A 27208-nucleotide genomic window follows, 5' to 3' on the forward strand; every position below is an offset into this window, starting at 1 on the left:
GGTATCCCCACCTACTACCCCTTGTATTACCCCATAACATCCATATGTGCTCCTTTTCCCCAAGTAAAAATGACACCATGAAAATATGAGAAATATGAGAATTTATTTTAACCCTAACATTAACATACAGCTTTATATGAACTAGCAAAAAGTGGCATGAACAAATGCAAATAAAAAAAACTAGAAAACCTCAGGACCCTCAAGTAAGTGTACCATAAAAGAGAGACAAATTGACAGAAAGAGAGAGATAAGAGGGGGCACAGACAATTACACATATGGTTAGTTAGTCAGATAGATCTCAGAAAACTCAGACTAAAGACATGAATGGTAACTCTGGTAAATGGTAACAACATTTGGAACATACCTTAGAAAGAATTTGCTTGCTTTAGGGCCCGCTCTCTTCTTCCCCCATCTCTGTTATATGCAAGCTGCAACCATCTTTTTTAAAAAAAAAAAAAAAAAAAGAAAGAAAAATAATTGATCAATCAGGTGAATATGGCACAAATTTGCCTGTTCAAACATGAAGCTGGTTATCCTAACTTAGCATAAATACTGGAAAAGATGGGAAAAAACTAGAACTTTGTGGGGTTATATAGTCATTTGAGAAAGTATTCAGACCCCTTCACTTTTTGCAGACTTTATTGTGGTGTAGATTTAATTTTAAATGAATATAATTGACATATTTTAAAGTTTCAAAATGACAAAAAAGAAAAAGGCCCATAACAAAAGTTTGGGCACCCTGCATGGTCAGTACCTTGGCAAGTATCACAGCCTGTAAATGGGTACAGCTTACAGCTGTTTTAGTAATCAAGTATTCTACCGATTATTATATTGATTAACCGAGTAATCTAATAAGAAATACTTTTACTTTATTAACCTTTTAAAGCCTGAGCCCAAAATTCCCAAAATTCCATTCTGTGCCAGAATATGATATTCATATCAATATTCATATTACATTCATATTCATATAACATCACACACCTGAACTGTATATACCATATTGAAGAGAAGAACTAGGGCTTTCAAATGATATAAATATATGTATGATTATTTAAGGCTAATCATCCTTTATCAATAAGATTTCACACAGCAGTTTTTACAAAAATCTTCTCCGGCCGCCATACTTCATCAGACAACTGCATTTTCAACCATTTTAATTACAAGCTAGAGGGAAACTTAGAGTGTATGAAATATACATAATTTTGTGGGCAATGTAGAATAGCAGACAAATTATAAATATAATCTATTGTTTAAAAGTTATGACCATTCTAGTGAATAGTGGGAAAACGGAATAAAACAAACATTTAGAATGTTAAGATACATTTCACATGACCACTGCTCAAATACTCCTTTTGAGCACCTGTAATAATAAATTGAGATTGCATCTGAAATTGAAGGACACAAACACTGAAATATACATTTTATGTGTTCAATAAAACACACACTTTATTAAATTTGAACATTAGAATTACACACGAATTACACAGCAAAACAAACAAAATCAAACTTTCAAACTATCTACAGTAAATACATTTTTATAAAGACTGCAGGAACAGAATATATATAAATTCATAAATACTCAACAACTGTAATACCTGTGGAGAGAAGAGAGGGAGAAAAGAGGGGAGGGGGAGGACAACAACACCAGTAAACACAGCCCAACCTAGGCCTCTTCGCGAAACTGGTCACTCAGCTGAGTGCCAAGACTGAAAACAGTTCCTATCGTGAACCAAGCAAAGTCTTTTGCCATTACATTCCAGCGCACAACAAGCTACTTTAGATTTATTTTCAGTCCTACTTTTCCGATAACATAACCAACATCTCTTAGAGGACTCTTCAAATTTAGGGACATGGGCTGTGTGGAGTGATGACGAAGGAGGGACTACAGGCTTTAGTGTATGCAAAGGGAAACTTGCGTGAATATCGATACCTCCCAGCTGATGAGCCAGGTTTTCTCTGAAATCTATCTGGGTTAAGTTCACCGGTCTACGCTCATCCCCTGGTGCAGCATGAATGTGTTGCCATTCCTTAAACAATATGAAACTATTGATGACGGCAATGTCTATGAAGTGGAAAAAAAGAGCCTTCCACCACTTCTGAGTTTTTTGTAGGACATCATAAGATTTTATCATTACAACCTATCAACACCACCCATGTTTTTGTTATAATCGCTGATGACAGTGGGCTGGAGGGCTACTTCTTTTGTCCAGTCGCCATCATTTTTTACAAAGCTAGTAATTTCGGTTGAGCCATTCACATTGTGGAAATTGGAGAGGCATGTAACTGTACGTGTGTCCTGAATTACAAGTATATTCCCTTCAATCCTACACCATCTCATATCCCCACGAGCTCATCTTTTGATGTCTTTAAATTCTGCAGGAAACAGTTTACGATTCACCCTGCATGTCCCACAGGCATTAGTTCCCATTTCTAACAACTTAACCATAAGAGCTGGTTACGTGTAAAAGTTGTCAAACCAAACATTGTGGCCCTGGTCTTTGAATGGCTGCAGTAACGATTCAACTACTTTGGTGGCCAAGTCAGTAACATGCCCATCATGACTACCTGTGTAAACATTAAAGTCGAGAGTATACCCCGAGTCTGATGTTGCAATTACCCATAATTTAAAACCCCACCGAGTAGGCTTGCCCTTCATGTATTGTTTAAATCCTGACCGAGCTTTAGACTTGACCATATGTTCATCTATTGCAAGATTTTGGTTTGGCTGAAAGAGCTGCTGGCATTTTTGTTTGAGGTGGTCCATAAGATAACGCAACTTCCAAAGGCGATCCTGATTATCCTCTCAGGTAGGGTCTACAACATGTAGAGCTGCTAAAAGAGCCTTGTAGCGGTCACACGACATAAATCTCCTCGCCCAAAAGCCCTGAAGTAACTTGGTTCCCCAATGGCGATGGGAATCAGGGAGAATTGAAAACCCCATGTAAATGAGCAACCCAAGAAATTTATAAAATTCATTGGGGGTCACCTCATTCCAAGCTCTTTGGTAGCTGGAATATGACAGACAGTTTAGGACAAGCTCCCACCCCTGACGGTTTGTAAAGCTGCATATCTCAGCAACTACAGCCTGAGTAAAAAACAGCATGAAAAAGTAAATTTCTCACAACATCATATTGGAGGTTGACCGCACAGCCTGACGCACACTACCTAAGTCAATACCGAATGGATGGCTAGGCTTAAATGGGAGAGGTTTTGGTCCCTGTGAATCGATGTCAGAGTACGAGGGATAAGAAACAGAGTCAGGGAAGCGTTTATGCTTTCTAGCTAACTTGGGACCTGAGTGAGAATGGCTAGCCATACCCAAAATAATAAGAGTAACTAGGGATGTGCGAGACTAGTCGACTAAACGGTTCTGATGCTGCTAGTCGACACTGGAATTACTAGTCAGTTAATATTTCCCCCCATTAAACAGATAATAATTTTTACACATTTACGTTTGGCTTTATATTTTTACAGGTTGCACTTAAATTACTGTCATATTAATGTTACATATTTTAAATAGAATTAATAATACAAATATTATTTAAAAAACAGGATATCTGGAGCCGATACAGAGTTTAATTTCACCTCAGGCAGTGCGTGCTTCTTCCCTCTCGCGCGCAGCGTGCGCAGGAAAATGTCCTCTCGCTAGACAAGCAAACTCAGCAAAGTAGTTATAAAATCACTTCGGTGGTGCGGGAATTGGATTTCCAAATGTTTGAAAGTCCCTAAGGATGTTTTTACATTTGAGTCTTCTTTAAATCTGTGTGTGCTTGTATGTTATTTTTCCACTGTGCAGGCTTTTCAAGCGCAGTATAGCCGCCTCAGGTGAATCAAGTCCCGTCTTTCACCAGAAAAAAATTGATTTTACTCATAAAATATATATGCTTTTGAGTAAGTAGCCTAGAAAATAACTGTTTTAGACTAGGTATGCCATTTTTTTAATCTGCTGATTAAGAAGGCTATTTTCAACGAGGTGCCGACTGCTTAACATGTTAAACTATCTGTTATTCTGTGTGAACGTCATGTTTAGAATACATTTGGTTTATTGCAGGCTACATCACAGGCCTATTTTTTTTACATCGTGTTATTGGTTAACGTTCTTTAATGAACAGCTGTCATATTAGATCAATGGCTAATGCATGACTGCACGTTGTGAAATACACACAACATTTCAGCGCATTTTTTTCTCTCTCACAGATTTAGGGACCAATTGTTCAATAAATTCAATTGTTTTCAATTGTTACATTCAATTGTTTTCAATAAATATGTCTATTAAATATTCGCTAATGTTGATTCAGTGAATGCATGTCATGTTCTATATTTAATGTACAATGATCATAATTCAAGGCGAGCATGTCGCAGATAAATGCCCCTTTTCAGCAGAATTTAGCGTCAGATTTGGAATAGATGAAGTATTTTAAATGGGTCGCAAAAAAAATACTTTTTTCTTTTCCTGTTTTCTGAAGGTTGGTTTCTCTTTAGACTTCCGTTTAAACGACAGTCAAATTAGTCGTAGGGCACATCCCTAAGAGTAACAGTGTTAGTATTAGAGTATCAGTCATATGAGAAATAGAAACAAACAATACATACACATTCATACATACCCATTTGATGGTCTTGGCTGGGGATCAGGTTCAATCTCATTCTCCATCTCCTCATGTTCCGGGTCTTCATGCAGTAGTTCCTGGTCCAGCAGATCTTCCTCCTGTGTGCTCATGCCCTCATGAGCCATGTCCTCCTCTGCTATGAACCTAAGCTCATCAGCAGTCATCTGCCTCCTCCTCTTGAGGGTGCTGAGCTGGGAGCCATTGTCTCTATCCATCTCTACAACAGAAAAAAAAAAGAAGTACAACAATTGGTAGCCAGCAGTGTGTTCTTCACAAATCCATACACTGAACAGTCACCAAAGGCTTGCAGACTAAGTCATCACATGACGCTGATGACGATACATTTATTATTCACGCCCAGTAACCCCTTAACCAATCATATGTGCTTTAAGCTTATATTGTCATGAGTAGCTGGCAGTTTTCAGAAATAAAATCAGTGATCAGTGGGAACCATGGGAATAATTGTTCCCAAATTTGAGCTGGTAAGGGTTAAAGAGCTGTGTATATTGTTAGAATTGTATCTTTATTTTATTGATATGCCTTATACGGTTCTTTATTGATACTCTTATTGGTTATTTTTCATTACTAAATTGTTTTTATTATTATTATTTAAAAATGTATTATTATTTTACGCTGCACTAAGTTAACCATCTCCTGGTTCCAGCTTCATATCTAGCATATAGACATGACAGTGTTATCAATCTTCTCATCTAACTCTCGGCAAGAAAGTGTAAATGTGTTTCCTATAACGATGAAAATGAATTAACACTATGATACACAAATAAAACTTACTGAGGACAACATCTTTAATGTCAAGTGGTTCAAAGCCATTCTTCCCATTCACTCCGCGCCAGTTAATTTGCTTCGCCAGTTGGTTCGTCATTAGTTTTGACATTATTCTCCAGACAGTTTCTTTTACAGTCAGTCCCCCTCCCAGTCCAAAATAGGTGACCTGAAAGACAATATTGTCAGTTACAAATGGTACAGTGCCTATAAATTATAAAGTATTCATCTTCCTAAGAAGTTTTCATGTCTTACAGCGCAGAATCAAAGCAGATTAAATGTGGTTTGTATGACAATGATTAACAGAAAAATCCCTTAATATCAAAGTGAAAACAGATGTCTACAAAGTTAATTAATTATATAAAATACTAAATCAGAGCTCCAGACTAACATTTGAGAGCAGTGGCACCGGTGCCACCAAGTTCTACAGATGGTGGCACCAGCACCTGATTTGGTAGCACTGGGGTGGGGGGGATGTAAATTTATTTTCATTAACAAAAAAAGTAACATCTGAAAAAAATTGTAACAACCTCATTTTTATAGGGTAAAATTTTAATATTCTGACTGACTAATTTAGGACTACTCTTATTAAAATTAACCATTGGTCTTCCATTGTAGCTATCATACATTTGTAGATCATGATAACCACAGGTTAAACCACGCATGGCACCTCACTACCATGGTAAAAAATTAACTAGATGGTTTCTGTGGTATTTAGTCTAAACTCATTTAGTATAAATACAAATGCACACAAACTACTATAGCTTAATAACAAAAATGTCATTCCTCCTTTAATACATGTCTACATTAAATATATAATACAATTTTCTATAATGAATATCCCATATTTCTGCCACAATACCATGGTTACAGTTAGTGTTACTATAGTAAATCCATGGTAAATGTTGGAGATTTGTGGATTGAAAAGCCTTCTAACTGGATCGTTGTGGCTCAATGTTTCTCCAGTTTACTGCATCAGTGATGGGAAGATCGGATCATTTTACTGACATGGATCTTTGAATCTCGTTAAGCAAAATGAAACAATGTTTAAGTCATTTTGTTCATTTGAGCAGAGTTAAATTAGAATGTTATATTTTTAATAGCCGAATTCCCCGATACATCTAGATAGGAGATACCAACCGGCTCTACCTTTGGAGAAAGTGTAACGTATGTCATGTAAACCAATCATATAATGGTACCAACATCAGTGGATGGCCTTCAGAGTTTTAATTTGATCAAAAACATAGATTTTTACATTTTCTTTACACAATATACAAAATGTATTATTAAATTGTAATGCTACACATTTGTTGATATAGGCTGGTGGTAATTTCACAAATGAGTCCTACCTGTCGCAACATTCTCTACACTGCCTTGTCTTATTAAATGTCATGGTTACTTGTGTAACCTCCATTCCCTGATGGAGGGAACGAGACGTTGTTTTGATGTAGTGACACTAGGGGTCACTCTTGGGAGCCTGAGACACCTCTGGTCTTTGATAAAAGGCCAATGAAAATTGGCGAGTGGTATTTGCATGCCACTCCCCCAGACATACGGGTATAAAAGGAGCTGGCGTGCAACCACTCATTCAGGTTTTATGCTGAGGAGCCGAGACAAGGTCCGGCCATTTCAGCGGGTAGTTCAGTGTTGTGGCAGGAGGGACACAACGTCTAGTTCCCTCCATCACAAGTAACCATGACATTCCCTATCTGTCACTCACTCGACGTTGTGTCGATGTAGTGACATTAGGGGTCCCTATACAAAACGCCGCAACTGGCTGAAATGTGTTATGTGAACTGGCGGTGTGTGATGGGTAGACCACTGTGTGCCTTGTAGCCAGCGCACTAGGCCGACACGTAACCTCCCCCAACATAGTTATGAGTGTCGAATGGCCCTTTGGGGATAAGTCGACTACCTAAAAGATAGAGACATGTCAGCCCAGTCATGGCCTCTTTTCCCTTTCTTTTTTTCCACTCCCTAAAAAAAATATCCGACTGGGCCGACCAGGTCTAGGGGAGGACACCGCGGAGACCACACCTCACCCAGAGAGAGGGGGGATATTTAAGTGGAAAATACATCACATGGTCTTGCCGAAATATGTCGGAAGTATGTCATGAGGAGAAGTCTCATTGTAAGTCCTACCCAATGGGGAGGAGTTACTACAAACATGGAAACTGTGGCAGAGGGGCCTCTGCCCAAGAAAGACGCAGTTTGCCAACAGGGAAACGAATTAGTGGAAGACATACATTGCATGGGGTTGCCTACAGGGAACCGCTACATGCGGAGCACCTACCCCAGAACAGGGCTTTTAGTTTGCACGTGTACTGGGCCGATAGTGAGTCTCTCTGAAAACTCGACTGCCACAGGGCTCGGAGGAAGTCAACCAGGGAATATAGTTTGTGAACACTACTGGGAGTTAATGGCACACGTCTTCAGCTCAGAGGAGGTGAAAGGCGCTATGTGCAAGCGATACACCCGGCCGGCTATCCCGGGTTTATCCGCTTGTATTACGTGCCACTACCCGGGATGAAACCGGTTCCACCCGGAGGTTGTAGAACCTCGCAAAGGTGTTGGGTGTTGCCCAGCCCGCTGCTCTGCAAATGTCTGTTAGAGAGGCACCCCTGGCAAGGGCCCAGGAGGCCGCTACACCCCTCTAGGGTCTACCTGTGCCTGTCCGAATCGACTCCGCTGGATCAGCTGGACCACCTGAGGATGGAGTCTCCACTCTCCCCTGAGGGTAACCTGCCGTGACAGCACGTCCGCTGCAGTGTTGAGGTCGTCCGGGATGTGAGTGGCACACAGCTCAGCGACTTGAAGTGCTGCTGACTCCAGAGGCGGAGACAGCAGACGAGTTGTGACATACAACGAGAGCGCAGACCGCCTTGGCGGTTGACATTTGCTACTGTTGCCGTGTTGTCTGTCCGAACTAACGTGCTTGCCCTGGATCAATGGCCGGAACCTCCACAGGGCGAGCAGAATTGCCAGCAACTCAAGGCAGTTGATGTGCCAACGCAGCCGCCGGCTTATGGACGGGCCCATTGCAAACAGCGCCCCAGCCCGTTTTGGAGGCATCTGTCGTGACCACGACCTGCTCTAGGGGAATGCCTGCCCGTAGAAACGTGAGGTCGGTCCAAGGGCTGAAGAGGCGTGATGACCACACGATGTGTCCCGCGGCGCCATGCTCATCCCGGGACTCGAGTCTGAAGCGAGTGCTGAAGCGGTCTCATATGCAACAATGGTCTCATATGCATCAACCCGAGAGGGGTGGCCACTGCTGAGGATGCCATATGCCCCAGGAGCCTCTGAAAGATTTTCAGTGGAACCGCTGTTTTCTGTTTGAACGCCTTCAAACAGGCCAGCACCGACTGTGTGCACTCATTTGTGAAGCGCACTGTCAATGAGACGAGAACTGCTGGGCAAAGTCCTTGACGGTGTTGCCGAATAGGCCAGCCAGGGAGATAGGGGCAGCAAGGAACCGTGTTTTGTGGGCCTCACCCATCTCGACCAGGTTGAGCCAAAGGTGGCGCTCCTGGACCACTAATGTGGACATCGCCCGCCTGAGAGACCGCGCTGTGACCTTCGTCACCCGGAGAGTGAGGTCGGTCGCCGAGCGCAGTTCCTGCATCAGATCTGGGGCAGAACTACCCTCGTGCAGTTCTTTTAGCGCCTTGGCTTGGTGGACCTGCAGGAGAGCCATGGCGTGCAGGGCAGAGGCGGCTTGTCCAGCAGTGCTTTAGGCTTTGGCCGTCAGGGACGATGTGAACCTACAGGGCTTGGACGGGAGCTTTGGGCGTCCGCGCCAGGTGGCGGCGCTCTGCAGGCATAGGTGCACCACGAGCACCTTATCCACAGGGGGAATCGTCGTATAACCCCTGGCCACCCCGCCATCGATGGTAGTGAGGGCGGGGGAACTGAGAAATCGGGACCGGGCAGTAAAAGGTGCCTCCCACGATTTTGTCAGCTCCTCATGCACTTCCGGGAAGAAAGGCACTGGAGCGGGGCGTGGCTGCTTTTCCGTCATTTCCGCATCAGCCTGTGACTGGGAAATCGTCCCCAAAGGGGGGAGCCCAGCTGAGGCTTCTGCGTCTGACTGGACAAGCCTGCTCTCCGATGCTGCACTCGAGAGCTCATCAGCTTTGCGGGCCCTGAACAAGAGGTCGAACTCGCCGTGAGACGAGCCGGCGGACTCATCCGGAAGCCCGATCGTGGCAGATGAGCATGCTGGGGAATGGGAGGTCCGCGGGGGGATACCCGGCGGAGGCGGTCCCACTGGGGTCCCAAATCGCCCCCAGTGCTAGCCGCGCTGGCCTCATACCTGTAGGTAGAAGGACCACAAGCCGCGACCGCAACGTTGCCATGGTTATGTTCTCATAGTGAGTACATGAATCATCCACGAAAGCTGTTTCCGCGTGGGTCGCGCCCAGACATGAAAGACAGCGATCGTTACCGTCTGAAGTTGAGAGGTAATGACCGCAACCAGGAATAACACACAAACGGAAAGGCATCTTTAAAAAGTTGCGTCTTTAAAAAGACGTTCCGTGTGTGCCGCTCTTTTAGAGAAATATACTCTTTTAGGAAAATATACTCTCTTTTTCTGCCGAAGTGCCCAGGGGCATTCTCTGCAGTGCACCAGTGCAGAGGAGAGAGAAGCTGCTGAAATGCGCCGTCAGATCCAGCAGAGGTGAATGAACAGTCAGCTCAGTAAACATCGACCGTTCGGCTCCAAAGAGAAAATCTGAATGAGTGGTTGCATGCCAGCTCCTTTTATACCCGTATGTCCGAGGGAGTGGCATGCAAATACCACTCGCCAATTTTCATTGGCCTTTTATCAAAGACCAGAGGTGTCTCGGGCTCCCAACAGTGACCCCTAGTGTCACTACATCAACACAATGTCAAGTGAGTGACAGATAGGGAACAGCATTTTTATCGTAGCAAACTCTACATATAGTTCACTACAAAAGTATACTGTTTAGTGTAAACAATTTTGAAGATGAGCAAACAGCCAGGCTGTCGATTCATTAAGTGATAATCTTTTAAACTGTCAAATTTATTTAAAGAATCATAATTCTCAAGAGTATATCTAGCGCTATGTCAGCTAACCCACGATTTTAGCTTCCTTATAAATAAACATTACGTCGATATTATATGTGTAGAACAGTTTATTAAAATGATGTTATATGTTAAATTATCAAAGATATACTCACCGCGGTAGCAAGCTAGAAGTTCTTCTGCTGTGCGGTTAATCTAGCAGCTCCAAAAGCACGCCAAGTATCATCACTAGATGTCGCAGCTAGTGCGCATGTCTTGAAACTCAGAGCAGAGATGGTGTTTTTTTTTTTTTTGTTTTCTCAAAACCACTGTTCCCTTAACCACTTTAAGCTTGTTTGATTATATTAATTAAATCATCAATTACCAAATTTAGTTAAATTTAATGGATTAATTAAAGAAACAAACAACCTCCATGATGAAATCGCCAAAGTTGAGAAGAAAAAAGAGAATGTGGAAAAAAGCTAAAAAATAAAAATAAAAATTAAAATTAATAATAGGAATTAAAATAATAATGAAATACAATAAATAACAAAGTTGACAAGGGAAGGGCTTTACAACTGATCTTCCAAAGTATATTTATATATTTTAAATAAATCATTTTGCAATTTAGTAATTCAGCCTAATTAATTGTGTGTGTGTGGGGGGGGGGGTTATTTGAAAAGATATTATGCTTAAGTTTAGGGGTCACTGCTACATAATTTTATGACAAAGTCAGACCAATTTGCCACATTGTTAAAAGGTGACACCAACATCTACCCTACCCCGTGCCACAGTCCCTGATCTGTCCACCCCAGCACTCACCCTAAATTGGTCCGGGTCTGTATGCCCATATCTCACCCAAAATGAGGCCAGCACTTATGGTCCATAGTCGGGCTGAATGTGGCAAAATGTGCCGTGTCTCAGCCCAAATCAGGCCAAATCTGCACATCCAAAGCCTAGCCAAATCTGGCAACCATTACTGGACCAGAGCTGGCTCACTTTTGGTTAACCGCTGCCAGAACACAGCCAAGTGAGCCAACACTCAGCCACAATTGGCTTGATTGCGCTGGCTACCTAAATGCCACGGTTCATTTACTTCATACTGAAGTTGAAGAAAGATAGAGTAAATGACTCAGTAATTTATTTTCAAGCACTCACTTGTTGGGCTACCTGTAATCAAAGTATAATTCTTTCAAATACATTCACATATTACAATGCTGTTCAAATAAAAGTCAACAACGAAGATATCTGCAATTTATATATATACAACAGTTAGTAACGGTCCTCGAATCTGATTGGATGAGAGATGTTCCATGAGCACTGATGGTGTTTATCACTCCGCTTGTGTTCGTGCCATTCTAAACTAAAGTGTAAGAGCAGTGCAGATGTGTTAAGACCTACTGTTTGTCTTTTTTTTTTTTTTTTTTACATTACATATGTTAGCCAGCAGGTGGTGGCAAAAGATCATTTTTGTGTGTAATATGAGCCAGTCGGTGACAACCACTGTTTAGATACAACAGCGCTCCGTGATCGCTACTACACTTCTAAAGCTAGGAAATAGCTTTAAACGGCTTTAAACTAACAACTTCAGCATTATGGCTCATCACAGCTGAGAGACACAACAGACTGATTAATTACAGAACTCAAAGCACTTACCTCTTACCGGAGTTCCCACATTGGATACATACTGTTTAAAATGGCAGAGGACATTGCGGTTTCTATAGTGAATGACTCTAGCGCACCGGCTACCGCGAAATAGGGAGGAATACCCCAGCTTGGACGGCTATTTTACCACTGAGAAAGCTGATCATCAGAAAGCTGACAGCATCTCTGCTTGGGAGTGGCAACAGGTGATCGCACACGCCCCGTCTCTCTCTCTCTCTCTCTCTCTCTCTCTCTCTCTCTCTCTCTCTCTCACACACACACACACACTCTCTCTCTCACACACTCTCTCTCTCTCTCTCTCTCTCTCTCTCTCACACACACACACACACACACACACACACACACTCTCTCTCTCACACACACTCTCTCTCTCTCTCTCTCTCACACACATTCTCTCTCACACTCTCTCTCTCTCACACACACACATCCATCCTTGTTTATCCAATAACTTGTTAGAAACAGCACAAGCCGTGATACTATTTCTGAATTGACATTTTTGAATGACTAGAAGGCTTGGACGCATCATTTGGTTTGAACTAGCAATGGCAGATTCTGATCCGTCACGTAAGAAAGTAGTTCCATGCACAAATGCGTTTTTATGACCGTGCTCAGTTTTTCCTATTTTTTTTTAAATTTACTTGTTCATTGAACTGTTGGATATAAGCAATATCACACTCGCAATCGTGCTATATGGCCCTAAATCAGCACTGCTGTGATTACTTATGGCACTACAGCAGTGCTAATGTAGGGCCATATCGCACCCTTGCTTGTGTGATATTGCTTAAATATATATATATATATATATATATATATATATATATATATATACATACACACACACACACCACAGGTCTGTTAAATGCTTGATTCTGATTGGTTGATGGACATTCTAAGTTGTGCAATTATTTTTGAAGGAAATGCAGGGCTATAAAGTAGTTCCAGGTCTTGACTGCATAAGGGTTCCATATCACTTTGCCAAATTATTTCAGTTATTTCAAAGAGCCAAACAGGCTACCACAACAAAATAACCAATTAAAACAAAGTCATTGGTTAAAGTAAATCAGTTAAGGAACGTCAAAACAATGTCAGAAATATCCTACATTTATTTCAATTTCGGTTAAAAAGAGCCCTAGCGCTCCCTCGTCTCCTCCGCACATACGCACGCGCACGCACACGCTCACGCTCACACACGCTAGTGATGGGTCGTTCATGAACGATTCGTTCTTTTTGAACGAATCTTTTATGTGACTCAGAAGAACGAGTAGTCTCGGAGAGTGATTCGTTCATTTTGTGTTGACCACGCATGTGCATTGTGCAACCTCCGTTTGTTTGTTACGTGAAAACTGCATAGGCGCTGTACAGGAAACAGAAATTATTAGTTCACCTCTCGAGTCTTCTGGTCCGAGTCGTTCATTCTTTTGTCACGTGACAGCCGTATATGCTATGCATTGCTCACGCAGGAAACAGAAATGATTAGTTCACCTCTCGAGTCTTCTGGTACGAGTCGTTCATTCATTTGTCACGTGACAGCCGTATACGCTAATGCAGTGACAAAAGAACGAACGACTAGGTTTATCATAATTAAGTGGCGAAAAGCATCGCATCCTCTGTTGCTAGTTCTAACATGACGTTTTCGAATTAGCAATGAAGGCTTGAACTGTATCAAAGTTATATACACTTGATCAATACAACAGTTTCTATCTGAAATTTCTGTGTGAAAAACCCTCGTGCTCCCCCTCTCACACACTCTCACGCTCGTGGACATACAGGCATTATATGCGTAATGCACACACTTAAGGCCCAAACATTAGTGATGGGAAGTCTGATTTTTTTCCATGAACCGGTTCTTTCAGATGGTTCATTTCAATGAACTGGTTAAAAAAACCCGATTCACCAGTTCATTTACGTCATCACGTAATGGCGTCGTTATATATAATGCTAATATGCCGGCGCCGTAGAATACACGCACAAACACATTCAATAAAGCCACATGTAAGGGCATATTGCTGATTATAACATTTTATTTAAGTTATAATAATAAGGGTGTTTATTGTCATCAGTGTTTCATTCAGTGATCTTACAATACATCCTACATTAAAGTTTTGCACCTAAAGCACCCAATTCTGACACTGATATACAAACGTGGATGTTGTACACGTATAAAGCATAAAAAGTGATTAAACTAGTCTTATTCAACAACTTTTACAGAAACCATGATCCAGCTCATCACAACTTCAGATATAATCTGCATGCACAATACTCAATAGTAAAATTTGTTTACATCTCTCGACTGAAACGTTTCACCCCCTCATTCAAGTCCTCGGTTCACGCATGCTCATCAGCTGCTCCCTGATCAGCAGTTCTCAGTATTATGTCAGAAAGAGGCGATACTCAGTTCAGTGTACAAAATGCTGTGATCGACTCAATGTACTGTTGACTCAAGAGCTGCTGTCCTCAGATCAGTGTACTGTTGACTTGAGAACTGCTGTCCTCGAATCAGTGTACTGTTGACTCGAGAACTGCTGTCCTCGGATCAATGTACTGTTGACTCGAGAACTGCTGTCCTCAGTTCAGTGTACTTTTGACTTGAGAACTGCTGCGAACGACTCAATGTACTGTTGACTCGAGAACTGCTGTCCTTGGATCAGTATACTGTTGATCCGAGAACTGCTGTGATCGACTCAATGCACTGTTGACTCAAGAGCTGTTGTCCTCAGATCAGTGTACTGTTCACTCAAGAGCTGCTGTCCTCGGATCAGTGTACTGTTGACTCGAGAGCTGTAGACTGGATCATCTTCATACATAGATAAAACGGTAACAACAATTTAGTCATAAACATACTTCCAGTATGTTTTATTTGTTGCACTCTCTGTTGTTCAGCAAAATACACCTGAAACATATATTTCACCCCTTAATCACACACACGCTCAATGTCAGCAGCTCATCAGTTCTCAGTGTGTTGAACACCTCTGAAAGAGGCGATTCTCACTTCTACTGTTGACTCGAGAACTGTTACGAGCGACTCATTGTACTGTTGACTCGAGAACTGTTACGAGCGACTCATTGTACTATTGACTCGAGAACTGTTACGAGCGACTCATTGTACTACTGACTCAAGAACTGTTAGTGATTCATTGTACTGTTGACTCGAGAGCTGTTGCAACCCGTGCGTTCAGTCCGGTTTGTGAACTAGTTGGAACGGTTAATTGCAAAGAAGAGTTGTCAAAAGCAGATATCAACAGTTCTAGGATGATATTACTCCCGGTTATCGGCTCATTTCGATTCGGAGTGTCAGGCACATCCGAGAGACAGGTTAAGATAGAGTAACTTGTGGATCAGTGTTGACTCGAGATGGAAACTGCTTTAAATGATTCAGTCCAATTTGGTGAACTAGTTCAACTCGTTCACTAAAAATAACTGGTTCAAAAGAATGATTAGTTTACGAACAGGACATCACTACCAAACATACTCATGAGAGTTGCCATGTCAGCACACTCCTGCATCTCAGTGGGGATGAAAAAAGTTATTAAGGTTTACAACGGGAATATGGCGACACACATCTTGGCGATTTTGAAGCTATGTTACTTCTGACGAGAGCTGCAAAAAAAAAAAAGTTAATAAGTTATCTCATTTTCTGAGTTTCTCTCTTTCGATCCCTAAAATACAAACTTGCACACAAACTCACATGCACAAACGCACTAACTCGCACAAACGCACTAACTTGTTACTCCAGTAAAGCCTTGCATCTCTATCCTCCGCTGCTAGTTCTAACGTGACATTTTCGAATTAGCAACAAAGGATTGGACTGTATTAAAGAAAGATGCTGAATCCGTGGTGGAAGAAAGTAGTTACACTCACAAGAACGTTTTAGGGACGAAAACCAGAAAATGTCTTGAGATAAACCCTGAACGATGTCTTAAGGTGTCCTGGTTACTTGCGTAACCTCCGTTCCCTGATGGAGGGAACGAGACATTGTGTCGATGTAGTGACACTAGGGGTCACACTTGGAAGCCCAAGACACCTCTGGTCTTTGATAAAAGGCCAATGAAAATTGGTGAGTGGTATTTGCATGCCACTCCCCCGGACATATGGATATAAAAGGAGCTGGTATGCAACCACTCATTCAGGTTTTATGCTGAGGAGCCGAGACAAGGTCCGGCCATTTCAGCGGATAGTTCAGTGTTGTGGCAGGAGGGACACAACATCTCATTCCCTCCATCAGGGAATGGAGGTTACGCAAGTAACCATGATGTTCCCTATCTGTCACTCACTCGACGTTGTGTTGATGTAGTGACACTAGGGGTCCCTATATGAAACGCCACACCTGGCTGAACTGTGTTACGTGAACTGGCGGTGTATGATGGGCAGACCACTGTGTGCCTCGTAGCCAGCACACCAGGCCGACACGTAACCTCCCCCAACATAGTTATGAGTGTCGAATGGCCCTTTGGGGACAAGTTGACTACCCAAAAGATAGAGACAGGCTAACCCAGTCATGGCCTCTCTTCCCCTTCTTTTTTCCACTCCCTAAAAAAGAAGGGGGATTATCCGACTGGGCCACCAGGTCTAGTCGGGGGGTGTCCCTCCCAAGGGGAGGACACCACGGAGACCACACCTCGCCCAAAGGGGGGGGAAAAATACATCACATGGTCTTTACGACCATGTGGAGAGTCTCAAAGTAGATCCTACCCAACGGGGGAGGAGTTACTACAAACATGGAGACTGGGGCAGAGGGGCTCTGCCCAAGGAAGATGCAGTTTGCCAACAGGGAAACGAATTAGCGGAAGATATACATCGCATGGGGTTTTACCTTACAGGGAACCACCACATGCGGAGCACCTACCCCAGAACAGGGCTCTTAGTTAGCACGTGTATTGGGCCGGCAGCGAGTCTCTCCGAAAACTCGACTGCCACAGGGCTCGGAGGAAGTCAACCAGGGAACATAGTTTGTGAACACTACTGGGAATTAATGGTGCACATCTTCAGCTCAGAAGAGGTGAAAGGTGCTATGTGCAAGTGATACATCCGGCCGGCTATCCCGGGCTTATCCGCTTGTATTGCGTGCCACTACCTGGGACGAAACCGGTTCCACCCAGAGGTTGTAGAACCTTGCAAAGGTGTTGGGTGTTGCCCAGCCTGCTGCTCTGCAAATGTCTGTTAGAGAGGCACCCCTGGCCAAGGCCCAGGAGGCCGCTACACCCCTGGAAGAATGGGCTCATAGCTCTACCAGGGGTGGCATGTCCTGGTTTTGATATGCCATAGCCATGGCATCAATGAGACAGTGGGCGATCCTCTGCTTGGAGACAGCGCTTCCTTTCCGCTGTGCACCAAAGCAGGCAAAAAGCTGCTCAGAGATCCTAAAGCTCTGCATGTGATCCAAATAGATGCGTAAAGCGTGCACTGGACACAGCAATGATAGGGCTGGGTCTGCCTCCTCCTGGGGCAGTGCTCTCAGGTTCACCAACTGGTCCCTAAAAGGGGTCGTAGGAACCTTGGGCACATAGCCCGGTCAGGGTCTCAGGATCACATGAGAGTAGCCCAGACCAAACTCCAGGCACGTTTCGCTGACAGAGAACTCTTGCAGGTCTCCTACCCTCTTGATATAAGTGAGTGCAGTCAGGAGGGCAGTCTTCAAGGAGAGTGCCTTAAGCTCAGCTGACTGCAAAGGCTCAAAGGGGGCTCTCTGTAGACCCTGAAGAACTACAGAGAGGTCCCATGAGGGAACGAGGCGCGGTCTGGAGGGATTCAGCCTCCAGTGGTAGACCGCTTAGGTCTTCCGCATCTCGTACAGGGGCCAGACATGGAGATTCCAGAGGACTGGTCATGGGTGCCAGATGGTGCCCCGTCCCTGAGAAAGAAGGTCCTTCCTCAGGGGAATTCACCGGGGGGGGCTGTCGCGAGGAGCGTGAGGTCCAAGAACCACGTCTGGGTGGGCCAGTAGGGTGCTTCCAGGACGACCTGCTCCTCGTGCTCCCTTACCTTGCACAGAGTCTGTGCAAGTAGGCTTACTGGGGGAGACACATATTTGCACAGGTCAGGGGGCCAGCTGTGTGCCAGCACGTCTATGCCGAGGGGGGCCTCGGTCAGGGCGTACCAGAGCGGGCAGTGGGAGGATTCTTGGGAGGCGAACAGGTCAATCTGTGCCTGTCTGAATCGACTCCAAATCAGCTGGACCACCTAAGGGTGAAGTCTCCACTCTACCCTGAGGGCAACCTGCCATGACAGCGCGTCCGCTGTAGTGTTGAGGTTGCCCGGGATGTGAGTGGCTCACAGCGACTTGAAGTGCTGCTGGTTCCAGAGGAGGAGACGGCGAGCGATTTGTGACATACAACGAGAGCGCAGACCGCCTTGGCGGTTGACATATGCTACCGTTGCCGTGTTGTCTGTCTGAACTAACACGTGCTTGCCCTGGATCAACGGCCGAAACCTCTGCCGGGCGAGCAGAATTGCCAACAAATCGAAGCAGTTGATGTGCCAATGCAGTTGCGGGCCCGTCCACAAGCCGGCGGTTGCGTGCCCCTTGCAAACAGCACCCCAGCCCGTTTTGGAGGCATCTGTCGTGACTACGATACGCCTGGAGACCTGTTCTAGGGGAACACCTGCCCATAGAAATGAGAGGTCGGTCCAAGGGCTGAAAAGACGGTGACACACCGGCGTGATGACCACACGATGTGTCCCGCTGCGCCATGCCCATCTCGGGACTCGAGTCTGAAGCCAGTGCTGAAGCAGTCTCATATGCATCAACCCAAGTGGGGTGGCCACTGCTGAGGATGCCATATGCCCCAGGAGCCTCTGAAAGATTTTCAGTGGAACTGCTGATTTCTGACTGGGCGCGCTCATTCGTGAGGCGCGCTGTCAAAGAGACTGAGTCCAACTCCAAACCGGGGAAAGAGATGCTCTGAACTGGGAGGAGCTTGCTCTTTTCCCAGTTGACCCGAAGCCCTAGTCGGCTGAGGTGTGAGAGTACCAAGTCCCTGTGTGCACACAACATGTCCCGAGAGTGAGCCAGTCATCGAGATAGTTGAGAATGCAAATGCCCACTTCCTTTAATGAGGCAAGGGCTGCCTCTGCAACCTCCGTGAAGACGCGAGGAGATAAGGACATGCTGAAAGGGAGGACCTTGTACTGATACGCCTGACCCTCGAATGCAAACCGCAGGAAGGGTCTGTGTCGAGGTAAAATCGAGACATGGAAGTATGCGTCCTTCAGGTCTACCGCCATGAACCAATCTTGATTCCGGACGCTCGCCAGGATGCGTTTTTGCGTCAGCATCTTGAACTGGAGTCTGTGTAAAGCCCGGTTCAGTACTCGCAGGTCCAAGATTGGCCGCAACCCACCGCCTTTTTTCGGTACGATGAAGTAGGGGCTTCTTCATCTCGGCCGGAGGGACAGGTTCTATCGCGCCCTTCCGTAGGACGGTAGCGATCTCCGCGTGCAAGGTAGCAGCGTTTTCGTCCTTCACCGAGGTGAAGTGGATACTGCTGAACCTGGGCGGGCGCCTGGCGAACTGAATTGCGTAGCCGAGTCGGACAGTCCAGACCAGCCATCGCGACGGATTGGACAGCGCAAGCCACGCATCCAAGTTCCGCGCAAGGGGGACCAAGGGGCGGAGCTCGAGGGGCCACACCATGTCTTGGCCATGCTGAATCTAGGGACATCGAAGCACTTAACTGGCTCCTTGTGACCACCCCTGGAACAGCCTGGGACGGGGGAGGAAGAGGCCTGTCCTCGTGACCTGTGGAGACTGTCACATCGGGGGCGGATGTGTGCCACAGCTGGGCGCTCAGGGGCAGGAAGAGCACCGCTGGAGCGCCAGTCCTGCAAGGAAAAACCCGTGGATGGTAGTCGTGATGACGACCGTGCACACTGGTTATGTGACCCAGGGAAGGAGGAAACCACTCTTTTGCTGAACTGTTGGGTACCGCAGCCACTTGGGCATGCGGCAAAATCAAACAAAAAAGCCAACAAAAGATTCTCCACCCGGCCCTCCACCGGGGGATGGAGTGGTCTTCTTACCAGCTCCAGATGAGTGGGTTTCTTCGACCCTGGGTCACCCGTCTCAGGGGTGCTTTGACGACCTCCGTGGGTTCTTAGCGGCCGACTGTGAGACGGGTGGCGTCTGCTTCCTGTGGTGGTCTCCACACCGGGGTCGGGCTGAAGGGGCGGGCTGGTCTCAAACCCGTAGGTAGAAGTGCTAGCCGCGCTGGTCTCAAACCCGTAGGTAGAAGGACCGAGGCGAGGAGCCGCTGGGGTGGTTCTTACGAAAGCAAGCCGCGACCGCAACGTTGCCATGGTCATGTTCTCGCAGTGAGAACATGAACCATCCACGAACGCTGCCTCCATGTGGGTCGCGCCCAGACATGAAAAACAGCAATCATGACCATCCGAAGTTGAGAGGTAACTATAGCAACCAGGAATAACACACAATCGGAAAGGCATCTTTAAAAAGACGCATCTTTAAAAAGATGTTCCGTGTGTGTCGCTCTTTTAGAGAAATATACTCTTTTAGAGAAATAAACTCTTTCAGAAAATATACACTCTTTTATCTGCCAAAGCACCCTGGGGCATTCTCTGCAGTGCACCAGTGCAGAGGAGGGAGAAGCCGCTGAAATGCGCCGTCAGATCCAGCAGAGCTGAATGAACAGTAGGAATTCAGCTCAATGAGCATGACTGTTCGGCTCCGAAGAGAAAATCTGAATGAGTGGTTGCACACCAGCTCCTTTTATACCCGTATGTCCGGGGGAGTGGCATGCAAATACCACTCACCAATTTTCATTGGCCTTTTATCAAAGACCAGAGGTGTCTCGGGCTCCCAACACATCGACACAACGTCAAGTGAGTGACAGATAGGGAACCGTGGTATAAGCAGAATAATTGACTCTGGCCCCTTAAATTGTTTAAAAATAACTCCGCTTCGTGTCGTGACCGCATTACCACCTCTGGTGTGCATCATTTTTAAACAATTCAACGGTCCGTTGTCAATTATTCCTTACCTTACTTATTCCTTATATATATACAGGTGCTGGTCATATAATTAGAATATCATCAAAAAGTTGATTTATTTCACTAATTCCATTCAAAAAGTGAAACTTGTATATTATATTCATTCATTACACACAGACTGATATATTTCAAATGTTTATTTCTTTTAATTTTGATGATTATAACTGACAACTAAGGAAAATCCCAAATTCAGTATCTCAGAAAATTAGAATATTGTGAAAAGGTTCAATATTGAAGACACCTGGTGCCACACTCTAATCAGCTAATTAACTCAAAACACCTGCAAAGGCCTTTAAATGGTCTCTCAGTCTAGTTCTGTACGCTACACAATCATGGGGAAGACTGCCGACTTGACAGTTGTCCAAAAGACGACCATTGACACGTTGCACAAGGAGGGCAAGACACGAAAGGTCATTGCAAAAGAGGCTGGCTGTTCACAGAGCTCTGTGTCCAAGCACTTTAATAGAGAGGCGAAGGGAAGGAAAAGATGTGGTAGAAAAAAGTGTACAAGCAATAGGGATAACCACACCCTGGAGAGGATTGTGAAACAAAACCCATTCAAAAATGTGGGGGAGAACCACTACGCACAGACGTATGCAAGACATGGGTTTCAGCTGTCGCATTCCTTGTGTCAAGCCACTCTTGAACAACAGACAGCGTCTGAAGCGTCTCGCCTGGGCTAAAGACAAAAAGGACTGGACTGCTGCTGAGTGGTCCAAAGTTATGTTCTCTGATGAAAGTAAATTTTGCATTTCTTTTGGAAATCAGGGTCCCAGAGTCTGGAGGAAGAGAGGAGAGGCACACAATCCACGTTGCTTGAGGTCCAGTGTAAAGTTTCCACAGTCAATGATGGTTTGGGGTGCCATGTCATCTGCTGGTGTTGGTCCACTGTGTTTTCTGAGGTCCAAGGTCAATGCAGCCGCATACCAGGAAGTTTTAGAGCACTTCATGCTTCCTGCTGCTGACCAACTTTATGGAGATGCAGATTTCATTTTCCAACAGGACTTGGCACCTGCACACAGTGCCAAAGCAACCAGTATCTGGTTTAAGGACCATGGCATCCCTGTTCTTAATTGGCCAGCAAACTCGCCTGACCTTAACCCCATAGAAAATCTATGGGGTATTGTGAAGAGGAAGATGCGATATGCCAGACCCAACAATGCAGAAGAGCTGAAGGCCACTATCAGAGCAACCTGGGCTCTCATAACACCTGAGCAGTGCCACAGACTGATCGACTCCATGCCACGCCGCATTGCTGCAGTAATTCAGGCAAAAGGAGCCCCAACTAAGTATTGAGTGCTGTACATGCTCATACTTTTCATGTTCATACTTTTCAGTTGGCCAAGATTTCTAAAAATCCTTTCTTTGTATTGGTCTTAAGTAATATTCTAATTTTCTGAGATACTGAATTTGGGATTTTCCTTAGTTGTCAGTTATAATCATCAAAATTAAAAGAAATAAACATTTGAAATATATCAGTCTGTGTGTAATGAATGAATATAATATACAAGTTTCACTTTTTGAATGGAATTAGTGAAATAAATCAACTTTTTGATGATATTCTAATTATATGACCAGCACCTGTATATATACTGTAAGTGTCATAGCATGATATTATCTGATCTGCCTTTAGTACTTGATAAACACTTGATTCCTCATCCATTTTAAAAGGCAGCAGAATCTCTTCCGAGGAGTGCTAAAGACATCAATTTATTTTTCATGCAACAGAAACCACAGAACGTTCATTGCTTATTATGATACATTGTTTCACAAAATAAGTTGCATTTTACATCCATGCCACTAATCATGAGTACAACTTCATATAAAATGCAACAAATGGGTACAAATAATGAAAAAAAAAAAAAATCATATTTACAAAGTGAGTATAGAAAGTCACCACCCTGTTTCAAAATATTCACATTTTGTCAACTTACAACCTAAAATGAAAACATAAAATACACATTTTTGCTGGTTTTATTTACACACAGTAAACTACAACATCCAAGTGACAAAAAAAAAAAAAAAAAACATTTTTTTTTTTAAAAACTAGTCAAATTATAAAAAATAATAATAATAAAATAAAAAACTGAAATGCCCAATTTAGGGGTGGGAGCTTTGCCAAAAAGCACATTGGAGATTTCCAGTCCACGTGGCAAAAGGTGCTGTGGTCAGCTGAAACCAAAATTGAACTTTTTGGACTGAATGCAAAACAATATGTCAAGTGAAAAACCCTATAACGCCCAATGTCCACTTAAAGGGTTAGTTCACCCAAAAATGAAAATTCTCTCATTATTTACTCACCCTCATGATATCCCAGGTGTGTATGACTTTCTTTCTTCACCAGAACACATTTGAAAAAAAAAAATAAAAATAGAAAAATATCTTAGCTCAGTAGCTCCTTAAAATGCAAGTGAGTGGAGATTTCTCTTTTGAAGCTCCAAAAATCACAGACAGTCAGCATAAATGTCATCAATATGACTCCAGCTGTTAAATTAATGTCTTCTAAAGCGACACGATCGCTTTTGGTGTGAAAAAGATAAATATTTAAGTACTTTTTTAAACTCTAAATCATGCTTCCTTTTGGCTATAGTATGTGTGTGTGACATAATCACATTGGCATTTGAAACACGTGAGAACTGACACGTGTGTCACAGCCGGAAGAGCAGCGCTGTTTACAAGTGAAGAGGATGAACACTGTACAGTAGCTTGGATGGTTTTGGTTTAAATCTGTATTTATCTGCTTCTTTACTCAAAATGGTGCATTTGTGTGCTTATCCTGGATGTCTCAACCTAGGGCTGCATGATTATAGAAAAAATCATAATTGTCGATTATTGCCCTTGATATTGTAATCACAATTATTAATGTCGATTAAAATATTAAATTACTGTGTACGTCACAAAGTAAGCAAAGTAGCAGATTTCAATGGTGGATATGAGCTGCGCTCCAGTTTCTTTTAAGCATCTTTTAAGCATTGTAAATAATGTAAATAAATATTGTAATAATGTTTGTTAATGTTAGGCCATATAAAACTTAATTTACATGGATATCTATGGTATAAAATAAATGAAATTGTTGCTGAATTACTTTTTAAATTATTAGTCCACATACAGTAAATAATATGACATATTCAATTTTCAATCTTATTAACAGCCGATTTAAATTGACCAAGTTACTTACTGCATTCAGTAAGCAGTATGATGGTGAGACAGGGGACCATTCATCCTGTTAGATCTTCAATGGTGATCTTGTTTATGTACGATCATCGTTAGATCATTTTTGGCCTCAGTGGTGCACTTTGGAAATTAAAAACAGTCCTTTGCGATCGGAGTTTGTGCAGTTCGTGAAAATGTTAAATCTACTAATACCAGCTGCGTGGCAAATGGGTCTTATTACAGCAGATGCAATAACAATGACGGTGATTCCTGAAATATGCTATTCATATCATATTCTTTATGTTGGCTACACCTCCAAAACAAACTTAGAACAGTTAAGATGAATTATTTATTGCTATTTTGTTCAAATCAAATTCACACTGGCCTACTTACTAACATGACAAAACAAAACTGTTATTACATTTTTAATAAACTGTACACAGAAATCGAGCAAAGCGCAGTGACTGCTGTCGCTCACTGCAGGTTTACATAGTTTGAGACCTGCATTACGATGCAAGCTCAATGACGCTCCGCACAAAGTTCTGCACTCTCGCGAATGCTCTCATTAAAAACAAAGCTGTCTAATCAGCATAATAAATCAATTATTTACACAGCATCTATGCTTTGATTAGAACAGGAGCATTTTAGTTTTGTCGTGTTGCTCATTTGCAGTGTATTTAACATCTACGTTCAAAGCGAGCTGTGCAATATGAATCAATGAATCCAAAATAATTCCAAAGTGCTTTTTTCTCTTGTTCTACAGCTTCTTTTCGAGTGTCAGGTGATACTTCTTCAGTATTAATTTTCGTGTACCACCACGAACAGAGGTGGAACATAAAGTAAGCATCTGGGCATTCAGACTTGCGCATTAGGATCAGTTGTCATTACTGATAGGACGGAGGATTGATTTAAGCGGCTCTGATTGGCCATTGCCATTTCATTGCTCAAACTGGACCACCTGAGGGTGGAGTCTCCACTCTCCCCTGAGGGTAACCTGCCATGACAGCGCATCCGCTGTAGTGTTGAGTTAGTGATTGGTTAGAATACTCAATCGCTGCAAAAACACGTTGTAAATAGAAACCATTGATGCAACAGGAGCAGACCGCTGTAATCGTCAGTTTTCACGATTACATAATCGATGCAGCCGTAATCGCAATTAGTTTTTCGATTAATTGTGCAGCCCTATCTCAGCTGTATGGAGAACATGAGATTACTTCGGTGTCATGGCAATGCGAACATTAGAGACGGCTTGGACTCCACCCTCTCCTGAAGCATTGGATTATAGTTAAAAATTACTTAAATACTGATATTTTTTTCACACCAAAAGCGATTGTATCACTTTAGAAGACATCAGTTTAACCACTGGAGTCGTATCGATGACGTTTATGCTGACTGTCCGTGATTTTTGAAGCTTCAAATGAGAAATCGCCATTTACTTTTAAGTGCATTTGCATTTTAAGGACCTGTTGAGCCAATATATTTTCTATTTTTCTTCAAATGTTAAATAATAATAAATAAATGGTGGCCATCCTCTAAAACCATTGTACAACTTTTTTTATATTATTTATTATTTATATTATTATTAAGCTGAGATCATATGCTTGAAACAGTCTGAAGTCAGATGTTTTTGATTAGCATATATTCTTTGTGAATATATGGTTGAGGAAGTACCTTGTTTTGTATAATAAAAAAGAACAGGTCACATATTTAGTTTAATGTTCTGCTTTGACGTACGATTCTTGTCGCATTATCATGCTCTTTCAGTTTGGTGAATATGTCGTGGTGTGCTTTTTGACCTCTGAAAAAAAAGAATAAAGTTTAATTAGAAAAAAAAAACACACCACCAAACACACACGATTATGCAGTTCAGTCATGACAATGCTGAGGGTTTTACAGTATTATAATAGATATGACAAGTTAGTAGGTTTGGTCTAGGCAGACTAAATATGCTCTAGATCTAGACCTGTTGTGCTGGGGAGGAGGAGTTTCAGAGAAAAAAAACTCCTGTAGTGCACTGCAGGGAAACGTCATGGTTACTTGCGTAACCTCCGTTCCCTGATGGAGGGAACGAGAGTTTGTGTCGATGTAGTGACACTAGGGGTCACTCTTGGGAGCCCGAGACACCTCTGGTCTTTGATAAAAGGCCAATGAAAATTGGCGAGTGGTATTTGCATGCCACTCCCCCGGACATACGGGTATAAAAGGAGCTGGTATGCAACCACTTATTCAGGTTTTATGCTGAGGAGCCGAGACAAGGTCCGGCCATTTCAGCGGGTAGTTCAGCGTTGTGGCAGGAGGGACGTTACGCAAGTAACCATGACATTCCCTATCTGTCACTCACTCGACGTTGTGTTGATGTGACACTAGGGGTCCCTATACGAAATGCCACAACTGGCTGAACTGCGTTACGTGAACTGGCGGTGTGTGACGGGCAGACCACTGTGTGCCTCGTAGCCAGCACACCAGGTCGACACGTAACCTCCCCCAACATAGTTATGAGTGTCGAACGGCCCTTTGGGGACAAGTCGATTACCCAAAACATAGAGACAGGCTAACCCAGTCGTGGCCTCTTTTCCACTTCTTTTTTTCCACTCCCTAAAAAAGAAGGGGGATTATCCGACTGGGCCGCCAGGTCTAGTCGGGGGGTGTCCCTCCCAAGGGGAGGACACCGCGGAGACCACACCTCGCCCAAAGAGAGGGGGGGATATTTAAGTGGAAAAATACGTCACATGGTCTTGCCGACCATGTGGAGAGTCTTCAAGGTAGGTCCTACCCAACGGGGGAGGAGTTACTACAAACATGGAGACTGGGGCAGAGGGGCTCTGCCCAAGGAAGACACAGTTTTCCAACAGGGAAACGAATTAGTGGAAGATATACATCGCATGGGGTTTTACCTTACAGGGAACCACCACATGCAGAGCACCTACCCCAGAACAGGGCTCTTAGTTAGCACTTGTACTGGGCTGGCA

General features: G+C 43.6%; 1 protein-coding gene across 1 annotated transcript in view; it reads right to left on the reverse strand.

Annotated features, from left to right (window-relative positions):
* Window positions 1–4459: 4459 nt before the first annotated feature.
* LOC127437229 (anoctamin-9) overlaps window positions 4460–27208 on the reverse strand; it is a 66774-nt gene continuing 44025 nt past the window's right edge. Inside the window, exons 24-26 of the mRNA XM_051692038.1 lie at window positions 25974–26037; window positions 5400–5559; window positions 4460–4824 (exon numbers count right to left, since the gene is read on the reverse strand). Of these exons, the coding sequence (XP_051547998.1) occupies window positions 4595–4824; window positions 5400–5559; window positions 25974–26037 (454 nt within the window). The 3' untranslated portion in view covers window positions 4460–4594. The remainder of the gene's footprint in view (window positions 4825–5399; window positions 5560–25973; window positions 26038–27208) is intronic.

The sequence above is a fragment of the Myxocyprinus asiaticus genome, chromosome 48, assembly GCF_019703515.2.
Source record: "Myxocyprinus asiaticus isolate MX2 ecotype Aquarium Trade chromosome 48, UBuf_Myxa_2, whole genome shotgun sequence".
Taxonomy (NCBI): Eukaryota; Metazoa; Chordata; class Actinopteri; order Cypriniformes; family Catostomidae; genus Myxocyprinus; species Myxocyprinus asiaticus.